An 18,289-nucleotide genomic window follows, 5' to 3' on the forward strand; every position below is an offset into this window, starting at 1 on the left:
GTTTGGCGTCAAAGAGTTGGTGATGGTTGGTTTTTATAAATCTCCAGAACACGTGTACAACTATTTATTAAATTTACGATGTGAAAGAAATATGAGAACCCTTAAAGAGTAAAGTAAAAGTCATACAGTTGCAAACAAATGCATTTATTTGTAAGTGTAGATTGGGAACGTGAGAAATGGCTGTCACAATGTTCTCCTCGCCTTTTTCTGTTTTTCTCTCCCTCTCATATTTGGGATGGGTCTTAAGACATAGATGAGTGTGAGGTTTCCGGCCTGTGCAGGCAAGGAGGACGGTGTGTGAACACTGACGGGAGCTTTGAATGCTACTGTATGGATGGATACGTGCCAAAGAGTGGGCCTGAGCCTTTCCACCCAACCAGAGATGCCACGTCATGTACAGGTGGGTTTCTGCCACAGAATGCAGAATCGCAAGGTACGTTTCTGTTGGTGGTGACTTTCTGCTGCTCTGAGCCCGTGTCTGTGTCTGTGGGTCTCCGCTGGGGATGTGGGTAGAAATTATCTGTTCCTTTGCACATTTGTACAACTTATGAAATAAAGCAAATAATATAACCAAGATAGAAGGGGCAATATTAAAAAGCTAAAATTAGTAAACTTCTGGGATTTTTAGCAGTTAATAAATATTCTGATATTAACCATTATGTTAGCTAGTAAACACAGCTGATCTGGTTAGGACCAACATCTCAAAAGTGACCCTGAAAATTATAAAGGCATATATATCTTAAAGTATTTTGCAATTAAAATTTTTCACTTCATCGGACTAGGTTTCTCTTTAGGTAGCATTGCCAAATTCTTTCGGCTTTGTGCATTTATAGATGCTATTACTTATGGAAGGTCAGAAGACTGAATAGAAACGTGCCCAGAAGTCATGTGGAAATGAACCAGCCTATTTAAAATATGGCTGGGGTATGTGTGGTGGGAGGGAAGGGGAATGGGATAGAGATAGAGAGAGATTATGAATTTTGAAAATTCACATTCACATAGGAATGCATTCGACATTAATTTATTTTCAGAAATAGACTGTGGCACCCCTCCTGAGGTCCCAGATGGCTATATCATAGGAAATTATACCTCTAGGCTTGGTGGCCAGGTTCATTATGCTTGCAAAGAAGGATTTTTCAGTGGCCCAGAAGATGCAATTTCAAGCTGCACAGCCTTGGGCACATGGGAGTCTCCCAAATTAAATTGCCAAGGTGAGTTTTAAAAAAATTCAGGTTCACAGCTTATACCATGTTAAGATTGTTTTCATGTTTCTCTCTTAAATAGTTCTTTCTGGGATGGCGAATGAATTAAATAAACCTAGTAAATTCCTGTTATTGTTTCTAATAGGTTTTCAGTTGATTCTCTTGGTATTTTCAGGAATAGTGTCTTATCCGCAAATAATGGTAATTCCATCTTTTATTTTTCTAGATTTATAAAAGTTATATTTTTCTCTTGATTGATCACTCGACTAGTGTTTTCAGAACAAAAAATTTAAATAGTAGCATTGACTTTGAATATTCTTTTCTTGTTCCTAAGTTTAATGGCATTGGTTTTAGTAGTTCATTATTCATTCATGATCTTGGCTTTCTCATATTCTTATGTACACTGAGATAGCATTATGTGCCCAGTGCTATTCTAAGCGCTTTACATATACATCGACTCATTTAATCATTACAGTACCCCCATGAGTTTGTACGATGATCACATTTTACAGATGAGAAAACTGAGGCATGAAGAAGTTAATTTGTTCAAGGTCACACAAATAGTGGTGGAGGTGAAATCCGAACCCAGGAATTCTAGTTTCAGAGGTCATGTTCTTAATCGTGCTGGTACAGTACTTCTGTTTTTGTGATGATGTTGACTTTTGGGTTGTTTTCTACTTTTGGCCTTCTCTTCATCTATTACCATTTCACTAGTTTTTGGCTCTATATGCATAATCTTAAGAAAGCATCTATATATTCCCATTTTACTAGAATTTTTTTAAAAATCAGGAATGAGTTATTTTTTACATGTCTTTTAGGCATGCGTTAAGGTGATCATACATGTTTTTCTTTTTTTAACCAGTGATGTGGTAGGTTATATTATTAGATTTCTTGATAATGATCAATATTAATTTCTGGAATGGATTCTTCTAGGTTTTTTGGTTTTTTATTTTTTAATCTAGATTATATTTGCTAAATTTTACTTAGAATTCTTGCATTGATATTCATTAATGAGATTGGTCTATTTCCTTTTTCTATGCCATCTTTTCGGGTTTGGTAGCAATGTTATTCTGAATTTTAAAAGAAGAATGTGAAAGGATTTCTTTCTCTTTTCTCTAGTATACTATAAATTGAATTTTAAAAGATTTGGGAGATTTCACCTGGAAAACCATCTGGATGTAGCACTTTTGGAGAGGCGGATAAAAATTTTTGTAAAAATTAAAAAAATTCTATACTTAATGGTCTGTTTAAGTTTTTATCTTTTTTTGGTAATTTACATGTTCCTAGAAAATCATCTATTCATCGGATTTTCAAATTTATCTGTAGAGAGAAATATAAAGCACTCGCACATTTAATTTTTTTTACAGTTATAGTTGTTTTTAATTGTTTATAATAGTGAAATATTAGAAACAATTCCAAATGTCTCTCTATAGGAGATCAGTTAAATAAATCATGGTATATATATAAAATGAAATATGTAACCAATAAAAATTATGTTGGAAAAGAATATTTATTGACATAGGTAAGTATTAACAGTATATTACTAAGTTGCAAACTGTATGAATACCATCTTATTTTTGAAATAATTTCTGTGTACATATATGCTTATGAAAAAGTTTAGAAGGCTATACATCAAAATGTTAACAGTGATAATTCCCACTAGGGAGGTCCTGGATGATTTTTATATTTTATATACTTTCTGTATCGAAGAAATTTTTAACATGTTAGACAAAGTAACAAAGCCGTTTCCATTTTGGGAAAAGGGGGAAAAAACAGTTTCGCTGAATTTATTGCATAATTAAGCAACCTCAGTGATGTGCTTGGCTGAGTTAATCCTTTTGCTATTCTGATTTGCGATTTCAGGCTCTAAACACATTTTAATAGTTAGTTATCATCCTGGGGGTTAAATTCTAAAAGTATGTTTTAGTTATAACATTATCTTTCAATGGATCAATTAAAATGCAGAACTTAGATTAAAATATGCCATAATGCATATCAAAGAACTCTCTAAGGATTAATATGGGAAACTCCATGTAAAACAATTTGTATTACTTTGAAAATTGGATTTTTATCTGGATTATTGGACCGAGAATGGAGAAAGTTAGAGAGTGCTTGTTATAATTCCCAAAGAACTATTATTTAGAAGATCTTTACTTCTTTTTTCCCTCCTCTAATAACTACTCTCTCTGCTTGCTGACACCTTCCTCTGTGTGTGTCACCACATGGCCATCGGCTTCTCAAGGCTGTGCCTGCTCCTCTCTAAGCACACCCCTTTTTATTTATCATTCTGTTTTCTCGGGGGCTCCAGAATCTGGGCTGTGGGCCAGCAGGCACTGTATTTTTAGCTCAGAGTTATGAAGGCTCAGCAATTGGGAATTCCACTAAGAACACAAGCAAACTATGAACTTGGATGCTGCAGAGGAGCAGGTACTTGTGAAGGGAGCAGCTGTGTGTTACAGACGGCAGCTTCTGTGACCGATAGCGGACTTCCCCGTCAGAGAAGGTACAGTTGGTGGATCCTATTGTTTTCGTTCTCCCGATTACTGTGTCCCCAGTGGCTCTGCTGCCTTGGAGGGGGGCCTGGTACATGGATCCCCCATCCAAGCGGGCCTCATTGGTGGGAGTGAGGATGAAAGGCCTCTGTGGTCCCTCTTCAGATGTAGGTAGGAATTTACAGAAATGTCGGTCACACGTTTCCATCAGCTCTCTGGAAAAGATAGAATCTCTACCTTGTACTTCCTAGTATTTTGTTTTATTATTATTATTATTATTATTATTATTATTATATTAATTTTCAGAAAAGATGCAAATTAGAAGTATCAGCTTAAAGAACTTAAAAAGAGCAAGGTGAGGGAATCACTTTTATCGTGTTATCATCAACAACAAATCCAGAGTCCAGATCTGAGGCTGTGACTGAGAAAGCCCGGAGCCTGGGAGGAGAAAAGAGACAGGTACCCCACTGTTATGTGAGAGTGAGCTCCTAAGTTCCTGTGAGACAAATGGGTAAAGACTAGGGGAATTTCAATAAGAAAATGGGGGAATGGGGTGGTTACCTAGAAGAGGAGGCATTTGTGCTCTTCCCTTTGAGGAGTTTGCCTCCTGTATAAGAGTCCAGTGAGGAGCAGTTTGAAGTGTGGGCACATCAGTAGGAGGGTTCTGGAAACATTTGTCTTCCAGATTTGCTGCTCTGCCTTACGGGACCTTACTTTCCTTTCAAGCTGAGCGTTCTCACCGACAGTATGTCAGGTAACGAACAGTCCCTGTAAGAATCCACTTCGACGCTTGCATCCTCTCGCCCATTCCCCACACAGCATCAGGAATGAATCTCCTAAAACATACATTGGATTATCCTCTCTCCTTGCTTAAAACTCTTCTGAGAACATTGAAATGGCTACTGCATTTAGAATAAAATCCAAGCCCTTAACTATGGCCTCTGAAGCCAACAGGGGTTTGGCCTTTTGGGCTTCTCCACCGTTACGTCTCCCATCATTCTCTCCCAACCAACATGTCAAGCTCTTATTGGCTTCAAAGCTTTTGTACGTACTTTCCCCTCCACTTGAAATACTCACAACCTGCTTAAATTTTTTTATTGTGGTAAAATACACATAATATAAAATTTTAACCATTTATAAGTGTACAATTCAGTGTTGTTCATTCACAGTATTGTATAACCATCACCGCTATCCATTTCAGAAGGTTTTTATCATCCCAAACAGGAAATCTAACCATTAAACAATAACTCCCCATTTCTGTCTCCCTTTAGCTCCTCGGTAACTTCTATTCTACTTCCTGTCTCTGTGAATTTGTGTTCCAGGTACTTCATATTTGGACCATACAATGTTTGCCTTTTTATGTCCGGCTTATTTGACTTAGCATAATGTTTTCAAGGTTCATATATGTTGTAGCATATATCAGAAGTTTATTCCATGTTCAGACTGCATGATATTCTATTGTGAGTATAGACCACATTTTGTTGATTCATTCATCTGCTGATGGAGTCTCCCTGCTCTTTGCATTCTTCTCTTTCAATTTTCAGCTTAAATGTCACCTCTGATGTTCTTTTCCTTAGTACCTAATATGTCAGTATATTATTTATAATTATTTTCCTAGTTTATATCATTCTCCCCTACTGGACTGTAAACCTGGGAATTCAGTGACCATGTTGTTTGTCTCCTTCAGCATGACCTGACATGCCTAAGGACCACGGGTGCCTCTGAATCCTCCCTAAAAGCTGGCACAGAAAAAGGCAGGCATCATGGAAGTGGCTTCTGAACCACTGTCACTGCTCGTTTTCTGGCTGAGCTTTGCTGGGACCCTGGCCTCCTCTTTTGTTTCACTCCTCATGTCTCACGTTTTTTCCTGATTCCACACCTTACTTCGTCTTCTGGACCTTCATGCTTCCTTCTCGCTTGGCGTGGCATCTCTGTGCTTTGACAGACCAGGAACAGGGCCTCGGGGCTGACTCCTGGTTTCCCCCATATCCACGCACGTGGCCCTCACAGATGCGTGGCCCAGCACTGGGCTGATTGCAGAGGCAGAGTTCTTCCTTCGAGTTGGTTAACAAGGGCGGGACATGGTTTCTCAAGGTTACTAAGAGCAGAGCCTGATTCTCTAGAGGTGTCCAGCACTTTAAGGTCTACAAGATCTCCATACGCATCATCTCATTTGTCTTTAGAAAAGCCTTCTCAGGTGGTTAATATGTTGGTATCATTTCCCACTTCACAAATATTCTATTTACAACTAACAATGGATATTATTTCTCATTAAGAACCAGAGCAAGGACATGACTTACCTTATGTCATTAGCTTGTATATTAAGATGAGAACCCAAAGCTTTTCTAGAAGTCAAATTCCATGCAGAAGCAGCCCCAGGGAGCCCTGGAGATGGAAGGCAAAGATGAAAAGCTGGGGGGCCCTGGAAGGAGAAGGACGCTGGGGCAAACGTGGCTTCCTGCGTAGCGTGGTCTGGGACCCACCCGGAATGACATTTGTTGTTGCCAAGTCAGCTTCTTTGTTTGACGTTTTCTTCGTAGAGCCCAATCTCATCTCTACAGGGAGGGTTTGAAAAGGTCTTGAAATCAGTCAGAACACAAATTAGGGCATTCAGGGGAGGGGTGGCAGATAAATTTCATTGCACTGCTGCCTCTGAATTTTTAGTAGTGGTTTGGAGAGGATTCTGATGGTATCCTGACTTAGCAGGAAAGAGGGCTGTGATGGACTCATGATGTCCACCATGGGTGAGGCAGAATGGAGTGGCAGATCATTATCTTGTGTTTATCATCTGTTCCAAGTGATAGGAAGAGGTTTTGCTCATTTGAAATAGATTTTCTGGTACCTTACTTTTACTGATCTTTTAAAATATTTGAAAACAAAAAAAACCTGTATCGACTTACTTGCTGTATGCAGCAAATCTGTTGATTCTTCTTTTGCCAAGTAAATGCCATTAAAATATGTCATTTACAAATGGCTGGAATCATTGAGTGTGCAAAATGAATAATGATATTGGTTTAAAACTCAGAGTGGTGAAGTATGTGTTTTAGGATGAGAAAGACTTGTGTGAAATTTGGCTGAGCCACTTACTAGTTAGGTGACCACCTGTAAACTTCTCTAAATTTCAGATTCCTTCTGTAGAAGGGGATAAAATTGTTTTCATCTCATGGAGTTATTATGAAGGTTTAATCGAGATAATGATATGAAGCAGTGGTCTGCATCACTGCGCCTGATGCAGAGTAGCTGCTGAATTATGCTAGTGATCTTAATAAGAGAGCCATAATCTAGTGGGGAGTGGCAGGTAATGTTTCTGTCAAAAATTTAAGATCTTTATGAAACTTGCGACCATAAAGTGGGAAGATTTAAAATTCATTTTTCACTTTATTTATTGGTTTTCCATTCAAATAGTCTACTTATAACCAGAACATTAAAATGAAGAAATTTAATGGTTTTTTTTTAAAGAGAAGATTCATATGCAGCTCAAGGTATCAAAAACCATTATCACTTCTGCAAGTGCAAGATCCTTATAAGAGATATGCTGATAAACTTTTTTTTCTTCCTAGCACTCATGCTCTTACCTACCCTGTCACCTCCTCTGCAGTTTCTGAAGTGTTTAGATGCTAGCTGTTTCCGTACTAGATACTATTTGTTGATAATAAATGTTGTTATGTGTAATGGAAATTTTTCTTTTTTTCTCCAAATGAGCTTTCTTTATGAATACTAGCTGAAGGAAATATTTTGTTAGTCAAAGCTAAAGTTCATGAAGACTTTAGAATACAGAGTACATCGAAAAGTTAAGTTTTTTTCTTTCTACTGCCTTAAGGCAAATAGACTTTTTGGTACTAATGAGCTCATTAGCTTAGTTTCAGCAGTTAATAAGCCACTCTTGAGAATGTGCTTCTGAGAATGTGCTTCATGGCATACTATAACCCGCCCATCTCCTTTGATGGTTACAATGACATTTTCTAAATTCAAGTCGTCATATTGAGATGTGAGATTCCAACCCCCAACACTGATGATATATGAGCTTAGTGTCCAAGTGATCCCTGAATGTGGGTCAAATATTTGGTTAAATTCAGAACATGCCATAAAATGCATGAATCTTTGTCATAAAGTTACAATCTCATCCCATTCCTTAGGCCATATTTCTTACATATAAACACGAAGATTCCTTCTCCTTCCAGGACCCCCCGGCTTTTCATCTTTGCGTATAAATCACGAAGATTAATGTGCATAATAATATTAATTACTCACATCACTACAAAGGATATTTAAAAAATATCAGATATAGACACAGCCCACAAAGAGCTTGCCATGAAGGAGAGACGAGAACATTTTTACAAATGAAACAAATGAAGAAAGTATAGGTATAAACACTGAATTATCTGATCCAGAAGACAAATATAGTATAGAATATAGTATAGTATAGTATGGTATTAATTCCCTGGACTATTTGGACTATTGCAGCCTACCACATTATACTGATTTCCAAGTGATATGGAAACCTTCTGATTTGAGAAGGTTAGAGACATTTCTATTGTTGGGTGGAGATGAAAACTGACTTTAATGCGATTGTCTTCAGTTTTCATACTTGTTTCTGCTCTTTTGCCAGGGCTTTCCATCTAGTAGTTAATTTTTCTGGGAAGTGCTTTCTTTCTTTCTTTTTTTTTTTTTGTCAATATCAATATGTAGAATAGGTCTATCATTCATTCTCCGACAAGTGGCAAAATGCCTGCCTCAATTTATAGACATTATTGGTCATTTTTTTTTCTTTCTCGGCTTGATATTTATTGGTCTCTAAAACAGTCTGAGATAACCCTTATAATACTATGTTATTTCTGTCATCAATCACATTATTGAGTTGATGTTTATAATAAACAAACAGCAGCCAATGTAGATATTAGTAATATAGTCAGTTGTGGATTTGATGCCATATGTTGCCTGTACCTTTCATCAAAAAGATTTCCTTCTGGAGTATTTTCTTGGGTAGAATATTAAAGCTAGCAGTGTGGATAAACATTTTTACCTTCAAGATATGAAATAAAATTACAACAAAATGTGGTCCTTGAAACCAGCGAGCACATTTTCCCCACAGGGAGTCCAGTTTTGAAGTTGATTATTTGAATAAAATCACAGATAATAGGGTAGTAAGGAAAAATTGCCAGCCGTGTTCATAATTAGTGGACTGTATTCCTGATGCAGATCCAAACGTTGTTACTTAATAATGTAATTAGCCAGAGAACTGTGTGCTTTAATGAACACCCCTATGCATATGCAGTGCAAAATTTGTGAGGCTTATTTTTTCTTTCCTTTGGATATAAACTGTTTCTAAATGGTTTATTTCCCTGTGATAGTGAGAGCTTTGGGGTTTTTCACGTAGAACTACATTTTTATTACCTATGACAGCCTCTGTTGGATTGATTTTTGAATATTTCTTAATAGGAGCCACCTGCTTTCTGGGGTCTAACTTGATCTGAGTAGAAGTGGCAATGGCTGCCATCTCTCTTAAGCATGGCAGGAATGTCTGTGGCAGGGTTATGTTCCAGGCCAGACCTCCATATCATGGGGTTAAACATCTGTACCAAGAAAGCATCAGGAAGTCACACAGCTGCAGGGGAAGTCTATTTCTAGCAACTCTCTTGCTCTGAGAAAGTTCTTAGGGACAAGATCGGGCAGAGGCAGTTGTCATTGAACCCTTGCAGATGGATCTGAATGTTCCTTCATGCAGCCTTCTCTCCTGTGGTATTAGCTAACCTGTAAGGTCAGTCCCAGTCAGGCCCCTTCATTGTGAGGCTGCCCATACTTAATGGATCTGGACTTTGGGGTCACACAAACCATGGTTCCCATACTAGCTCTATCTTTTACTAGTGGTATGACTTTTGATGTGACTTAAGCTCTTGGGACCTTCATTTTCACATTTATAAGCTACAAGAGAAAAAGCCATCTACCTTGCAGGATTTTCTGTGAGGAATAAATAAGATAGTGTGTATCTAAGAGTCCCAGTGTTTAGGATTTCGATGAATGCTATTATGATTAAAATTACTGAGGTTTGAATAACTTTCCCAGAATTCGCTGGTACAAGACTAATATTAGTTTTTATGGATCTTTTTCTTAGCTTTCATCTACTTGGTGTTTGGTAGGTGTGAGTTACCTCTGTTGGATAACAAATATAGAGATAATGTCTTCTGTCCTGTTATTGTATTTACAATTTACTGATGTCTGTTTTCTTCCTTGGGGCTGTTATTATATCAAAATAACACTTATTGCATCTGGTCTAGTGATAAGGTAGTAGCAAGCTGCCAATAAACAACTTGAGTATTTACTGTGTAAAATATACTATTATTAAGTAGGGTGCAAGAGATTATAAGATAAAGATTCTGTCCTTTATGAACTGTTCATATATTTGGAAAGATATAATATATTTATAAAAAGACACTAAATCCTCAAGCAGGTAGTGAAGGTCTAATGAATGGGGTAGATAATTATTCTTGATTCTTCCTCTTCTCTCACTCTCACGTGCCGCGCATCAACAAGAACACGGTTCCGCTTCCAGAATACATCTCAGATCCATCCTCTTTCCATCTCCAGCTCACCTCTCAAGTACATCCAAGAACGCATCATCTCTCTGTCGGATTTCTGCTATCGACCCTAACTGACCTCTCTCCTTTTACTCCTGTTCTTCTCCCATCTATTCTCTACCCAACAGTCAACTGGTCTTTTAAAAACCTAAATCAAATTGTATCATTCCTTTGCTTAGAACCCTCTATGGGCATTCAGCTACTCTCAAAATTCAAGCTCTTGCCTAAGGCTTACAAGGCCCCGTGTGATTTGGCCCTGCTTTTCTCTCCGCCTTTGTCTCATGCCACTCTCCCTTTTGCTTACTGTGCTCTAGCCAACAGGTTGCTTTTCCCTTTCTGGAACATCCCAAGAGCTTTTTCACATCAGGGTCTTCACATTGGCTATTTTTGTTTGATTGAAATGTTTTCCCTCTGGTCCTAAACATGACTGGCTCATCCTCATGCTTCAGGTCCTTAACTCCTCAGAGAGATCAAACCATTCCTGACCACTTCATTTAAAAAGTCATTCCCATCCTATCACAGTAGCTTACCTCTTACATAACATCTGCCACAATCTGTAATTGTCTTGTTGATTTTACTTTCGTCTGTTTCTTCTCTCCCTAAGTTGTACAAAGGCAGTGATCTTGTCCATTTTGTTCATTGCAGTAGTGACCAGCATAGTGTCTGGCGTGTTCTAGGTTCTTAATAAATATATTAATAAATGAACAAGTGAATATGGGCCACAAAAGTTAGAGGAAGAAGGGATCCCTCTGTTAGTCACGAAGCAGATTAGTCATTGGGAAGGATTTTGCTAGGTATGAGGGAGAGAGAATGTACCTAGAAGAGAAAGAGTATGAGCAAGAAAAAGGTGAGAGGGACAGATACTGTAGGATTTCAGAGACAGAGCAGCTCTTGAGAGGCAGTGGGTATAGGAGAAGGAATATAGTTGATGTGGATTCAACTCCGGGCCATTACATAACCAGTGTGACTTTGGATGTGTTATTTATGTTGAGCCATTTCACCTGTAAAACAAGGAAAATAATGCCCAGCATGGAGGGTTATTGTGAGTAATAATGGTTTATACTCAGTGCCGTATTGAGATGCATGTGATGATAAATAGTAGCCATTCTTACCAGTATTTACTTTATAAATTCTCAAATTTGGAGCTTTGTAGAAATGTGGATGTCAAGAACTTAACTCAGTACTACTAATTCAAAAGAGTTAACTCTGGGTGTGAATAGGGGGGTGTGAGACTCTAGCATGTGTGCTTGTTAAAAGCTCCCCAAGTCATGCAGGTGTACAGTTATTGTTTAGAACCATGTGTTTAATCCAAGCCATGCTGGAATCCTCTCTGTGTATCCCTTGCCAAGACACTGTTCAATTTGAAAAGCTCTGTGTTAGGAACTCAGAGTTGTAGGTCCAGGTTGCCTACCACTGGGTATCTACCTGAGACTCTGAACCTTAGTGTCTGGAGTCCAAGCTACTGATCTCTCATCAACCCCCAAATTATTAGTTTTGGTATTAATTTTAAAAAATCTCATCATCCCAACTAAAGCCACCATGCCTTCCATTGTCCAAGAGAGAAACCAATTTAGTTATTTTCTGTACTCTTATCCCTTTAGTATCTGTGCTTCTCCCTTATTCCAACTACCTTTCTCTGGATTCCCTCTCAGACTGCTCCAATGTGATATTTAGAATTCCAGCTTCAAGGTTTATAAACCTACTTAAACCTATACCTTCAATCTCTTTACTAATACTCCCTCTATTTCCTGCTGTAACTGAACCCTGGCTTAAACTAGAAGATGTTTTAGATGTCAACAATGACTGGGCAGTCTTATGAAACATTAACCACCTGTTCAGTTGGTTGCTCATTTACACACAAATATACTCTTGTCTTGGAATGTTTGGGGCCAGTCAATGTCTAAAGGTTTGATGCTGGGAAAACATGATGAGGGCCAAGGAGTCTTGTGTCTGGTAAACATATATGAAAAGGCAACAAATCCCTGTGAGCAAACATGGGACTTAAGAGGTAGACAGGGTTGGAGAATTTATGAAATGACCACTTCGTTCTGGTCTCATAACTGCCAATGATCTGAATCTGCACTGACCAGAGACTGACTTAAAAATATTCCAAGCCAAGCAATGGGTCAAATAGGTTGAGCTGTTCTATCGAGGGTCTTAACAATAATTGTGACAACAGATGAAATTCTGTTCTGGGAGGCCTCCCTCGGGTAAATAACTCGGGTTCTGCAACAGACCAAGCGTCCGTCATGGGATGGAGAAGAGTGCAATTCCATTAAATCCACCAATTCTGTATTGGAGGCTCATTTAAGAGAAGCCACTTATTTCTAAGGCCAAGAATGGTTGACGAGCAGTTTGGAACAGATCACACCATTTTCTCTATTTGGAATGCTTTCTCACAATAAATGGAGTTATGTTTTAGAAGCCTAGATGTCAGGAGTGCGTAATTTTCTTGGCTTTCTCCAGATTGGGGAGAAAAATAAAGATCAGAATGAATGCCAAATGTCACATATTTTTTCTTTCTGTATTTAGGTGTAACTGAGACTATTGGTTACATTTAGAATGAGTATGATCACCTTATTTTATATTTATTCTGCTTTCTTAAATAAAATTGTATCTATGAGCTCGCCACGACTGCATGAGAAATGTAGCATGTTTTATTTCTCTTCACTTCACTGCTCAGATTTTGTTGCAATAATTTGGAATTTTATTTTGAAATTATTAATATTATTACATTGTTAGCTATAAAATTTTTTTTCAGGAAAGTTATACATTAAATTTTTAAAACTGTAAAATATCTGAAAATGACTTTCTTTTACTGTTATGTGAAATAGCATTTGGCTGGGTCAAAAATGGTAATGTCATAATTCTTTTCCTTCAGATAGTTCTCTGTAAATATTCCAGGGTCTTTTAGTAGTCAGAGTTGCAGAGAAGAAATTTTATATCAATTTTATAATTCCAGGTTTGTCTGCCTCTATGCAACTGATTCTTTCTCTGAAAGGTGCATGTAAATTAAATGTTTAGACTATAAATACCTTCCCTATTAATTTACTTTTAAAAAGTTCAGAGATTTTGTAGATATTTCATTTAATATTCATTTGGCAACAAAACTATAATTTCATTATCATCTACTCAGGAGTTAATGATCTGAAGATATATAGTAAAAGGTTACCAGAAAATCTTAATATTTAAAAGAACCCTGAGATAGATTATTTCATTGACCAAGGAATTCTTTATAATATAAATAATCTCACAGTTGGAATATTTTTTATGTATAAGTGTTTGGAAATTTCATTGAAATCAGACATACCTATTTACTCTATTTCTGAACAGTCTTACTTTATATACCTGCAATTGGATTATTCGATGGGGTCAGTGTTTTCTCTTTTTCCATACGAGCGGGCTAGATGTTTATTTCCACAGTACGAATTATAGGGGTAGAAGCCGGGCGGGGGTGGGGTAGAGGTAGGGGAAGGCATAACTCGTGCTGTGCTGTGCTTCTTCCCATTGCAGAGATCGACTGCGGCCGCCCTCCAGAAGTGCCACATGCGGTCCTGCTGGGGAATCACAGCTCCAGCCTGGGCAGCGTGGCTCACTATGTGTGTCAAGAGGGCTTCGAGAGCCGTCAAGGAGAGATCACTTCCGTTTGCACGGAGAAAGGCACCTGGAGAGAAAGTACTTTGACATGCACAGGTATAGACTCCGTTCTTCGGGGCTCCTATCCTAGGAGCAGATGGCCAGCGGGAGCATGGGACCTAACGCCCTTCAGTTCCTGCGTCACTCTGGGTACTGCGTCTGGCGGTGCCATTTACCTAGGTGGGCACCTGGCTTTAAGTTTGTCAGCTAAATCCTGAAGATTTAGAAAGTGGATTAGGAAAATAAGTTAGATAGAAAATGTTATGCATCTATCTTTTGAAAGTCACTTTTAAAAATTTTTTTACTTTATTTTTTTGAAAGTCACTTTAAATCACAGTGATTCCTGTCTCCTCTGCTTGGCTGGCTGAGGAATTTTTCTTCATGAACCATTTTCTCAGGGGCCATACTTAAAAGTCCTAACTTAGCACATGTTGACAGCTTTTCAGAGTAGGTATAATAAAAAAGAGGTTTTCAATGTTTATTTTAATATTTAATTCTCGTAAAAATAAACACAACATAAAATTGACCATCTTAACCATTTTTTAAGTGTTAAATATATTCATGTGGTTGTGCAACTATTCTGCAGAATTTTTTCATCTTCTGAAACTGAAACTCCATGTACATTAAACAGTAACTCCCCACCGCCCCTCCTCCCAGCCCTTGGCACCACCATTATACTTTCTATTTCTGTGAGTCTGACTAATTACCTCATGTAAACAGAATCATGTAATATTTGTTCTTCCGTGATTGGTTTATTTCACTTAGCATAATGTACTCCAGGTTCATTCATGTTGTTGTAAATGGCAGGATTGCTGTCTTTTTAAAGGTTGAATAATCTTACATTTATGTATGTACTACATTTTGTTTATCCATTCATCCACTGATGGATACTTGTGTTGCTCCTACCTTTTGGCTGTTGGGAATAATGCTGCTATGAGCATGGGTATATGGATACCTCTTTGAGACCTTGCTTTCAATTCTTTTGGATATATACCTTAAAATGGAATTACTGGTGAAAAGAGTTTTGGGACTACAGTTCAAATTCTACCAGTGCCGTGTATTAAGCTGTGTGTCATCAGGTAAGGCATTATTCTCTCTAAGCCTCAGTTTCCTCATCTATAAAAGTGGAGAAATAAAGTCTGCTTTCTCTCCTTTAAAGAGTTGTTAAGAGGGAATCAAATGAGATAGTTTATGGGGAACATTTTGAAAAGTTTAAAGCACGGAGCACACGTTAGGTCTTTCACTGAAATTGTTAGCCTTGCTTAAAGATCTCCATATGCTTTATCTTACACCTGTGCCTCCAAGGAACAAGGTTGGAAAAGGCAGTGATTCTTACCATTTGTGATGGTTGGGCCGAGGGAGGTTGGTCCTAGGTTATGAAGACAGATCTCTGAAGCGTGAAATCTTGATTGCTTTGGTCTGGGTCTCCGGTTTGACTTGCAGCAGAATTGTGATAGAATGCTTTGGGTTTTGCCAATCAAGGTTTTCCATAGCAAAGTCTAGCCAGAGCAAGCAAAACACGTGGACTGCTGCTGCTGATTTGTCCATCGAGCCATGGTTCATAACCATTTGGGGATATGAATTTGACTAAATTTATCAATTCATTCAATAGATACCTATTTAGCATACACTATTTATGAGGTACTTTGCTAGACACTACCTTCTTAGAATTTACAGGGCAATTGGGAAAACAGACTTTCCTCCAAAGGCACACACACATATACGTATAATGTTTTACAAATGCACGGTGTTCATGACCTCTGGAAGTCCTTGGGTAAAAGCATTCCTGGAGAAGATGGAGAACTCACCTTCATGGCTGAGGCCCTGTCTGTGCATGCAGTTCCCACATTCAGTCCTCTCTACCACAAATGGAGGGAGATGTAGGCTAAGGACTGCCATCATAGAAACAGCGAAGGGTCGACGCGGATGATAACCCAGAGATCTCTAGAGAGGTCTCATTGACTTGCCCAATTTGGACGGAGAAACAAAGGCAAACCTATAACTGACACTGAGGACTCTAGGCTTCCAGTCTTAATAATCAGGGAAACTGAGAAGAGCTAATGCCTTATTGGACCAGACTGATAGCCATTCCAACCTATTGTTGCACCTCTAACAGCACTTTTACGAGTTATTTGGAGAAAGCGAGGCAGCTGCCTCATGGGTTGCAGAATTCCGCATTTGGGAATGTGTTCCTTACCCAGAGGTATCTATGGGATCACTTGGTAAGAGAGCTAGGCATAGCTTCTAGACCTAGCCATTTGCTTCATTGCTCACGCTGCTCTGCCTCCACCATTCAGGATTCAGTGGGGGGTACAAAGATTAGTTACGACATGAAAAACCAGTGGATCTGCATGGGGCATAGTAAGGTATTAATTAGCTGATGCTCGTAGAGCGCTTTGAAGAACAAACACGTTATGTAACTGCTAATTATAATTACCATCCTCAGCCTGCCACCTTTCACAGAGACTGTGGCTCCAGCTGCAGCTGTTTCTATGGGTTTATGCAAGCTTTGATTTAAGGAGAGAAAAGGCATTCTCTGTGAGAGCTGTTATCTTTCTGTGAGGAGGCCTCTATGCCCTCAATCAAGATTGGCAGCTAAATTCAATTTCCACAGATAAAGGGGGTGATTTACATACTGATTAATTCATGGTGTATTGCACATGATCACCAGGTGGGTAGGACGGAGAGGCTTCTGGAATTGTAGTGAGAGATACTGATTACCATGGCTCTCACCCTTCTTCCTTCTTTTCTCTGTTTTTCACCCATTTCTTCCCGCCTCCCCTCATGTTCCAACTCCCTCTATGTATTTTGTATTTACCTTTCTCAGTGTTCACTTTTGAGATTTTTCCCCATCTTCTACTTTTCTGCCTAACTTCTGAATTCCTTCTACCTCTGCTCTCTGTTTTTATTCCATTGACCCATCTTCTTATACTTGAATGTTTAGTTCTGAATTGGGTGGAATAATTTATCTTCATTTTACCTGGGTTATTTTTAGTTAAAAATGTTTTTAGAGCCCCTATTTCTTTGGATTAGTAGCACGCATCTGTATGTGTTTTTAATGGAGTGTGAACTCAAGGAAGATGGTGGGGCTCTTTTTTTTTTTTTAAGACCAGTTTGGACTGGAAATTCCAGACAGTTGAGAATTAGGCAACCACTTTAGTGTCTGGAAAAACCCCAGATGGAAGCTTGCTGTTTAGTGAGTTGGTTTACTTCAAGATCAAAGAGGTTGATTCATTCTTGATAAGATTGTCCCTGGCTTTCATTCTGCACAGGTCATTTGGCGTTTTTTGTTTAGAACATGAGTTAATAATTATCAGGTTGATGCTCACTCCGTCCATGCTCTTAGAATCGTAACATCTCTATTGGAACATGACTGTTTATCAGCGGGGAACCTTTCTGAGCCCCCTAACCTGACTCAGGCACTGAGTCCAACTGCCTCCAGGCTTCTTGGTACCCTCTGCCTCTTCTATTTTTTGTCGACCCTCCTCTTTAGCTCAGTGAGTGCTCACTTGCAGCTCAGATGGAAAAGAAAGGTCAGCTGGGATACATGGACACATTTACATAAATAGCCATGTGGCTGGGATTTGTTTGAATATGTACATAATGTTTGGACTGCCAAGCATTATAGCTGCTGTTGATTGCACACCAACTTACACACCCAGAGCTCTGCTAGAGGCCTTAATGCTTGATTTTATTTTGTCCTTGGAAAAACTCTGTGAAGCTAAGCTTTATTTACATTTTGTAGGTGAGTAATCTGAAACTCAAGAAAGTTAAACAACTTTCACAGGGTCATTCAGTAATTAGTAAATGGCAGAGTCAGGATTTGAACTCAGGTCTGTTAGCCCCTAAAGCCCACGATCTCTCTCCTATGCTAATGTTTTCCAAACTTGAATTATTTGTATACAAACTTGACAATGTTTGCTATAACAAAAGTATTACTAGCTTAATAAGTTTCTTAAAACAATTTATACTTAAAATAAGTTTATAATTTCAATTTATTGATCAAGGACACTTTGTAATACATATGATACCATGTATTTGATGAACTAGGTGTTTTTTTTGTAATATACACAAAAATCAATACAAAGCAAACATAAAAATTTATTCAAGTACCACCAGAAATCATCCTAATATTATATAATGTATTTTAGAAATCGCTACGCTAAGCCATGCTACTTCTACCTATTTTATGTGCTTCTAAAGACTTTTAAAAAAAAGAGAAAGGAAACATAACATAACTCTTATCATTGAATTTATTCCAACGTGCATTTATTCAAAGTAGTCACCTTGTGAAGCCAGACACTCATTCTGATGATGCTGCCATTATCAAAATCTGTCTGTTGTGTAATCTTTGTTTGGGAATTGCCTTTGGAGGTAGTTTATG

At 38.3% G+C, this 18,289-nt stretch overlaps 1 protein-coding gene across 6 annotated transcripts in view; it reads left to right on the forward strand.

Annotated features, from left to right (window-relative positions):
* SUSD1 (sushi domain containing 1) overlaps nt 1–18,289 on the forward strand; it is a 178,156-nt gene that overhangs the window by 24,401 nt on the left and 135,466 nt on the right. For 4 of the 6 annotated variants that reach the window (XR_002777866.1, XM_023525164.1, XM_023525165.1 and 1 more), the window contains exon 6: nt 13,783–13,962. Coding sequence is in view for 5 of the 6 variants with exons in the window: in XM_023525164.1 (XP_023380932.1) it covers nt 13,783–13,962 (180 nt within the window). In the remaining variant the exon portion in view is untranslated. Of the gene's footprint in view, nt 1–226; nt 401–1,031; nt 1,212–13,782; nt 13,963–18,289 lie in introns of those variants that run through there. The other 2 variants (XM_023525166.1, XM_023525167.1) reach the window with 1 other exon arrangement.

Source organism: Pteropus vampyrus, unplaced genomic scaffold (assembly GCF_000151845.1).
Source record: "Pteropus vampyrus isolate Shadow unplaced genomic scaffold, Pvam_2.0 Scaffold535, whole genome shotgun sequence".
NCBI lineage: Eukaryota > Metazoa > Chordata > Mammalia > Chiroptera > Pteropodidae > Pteropus > Pteropus vampyrus.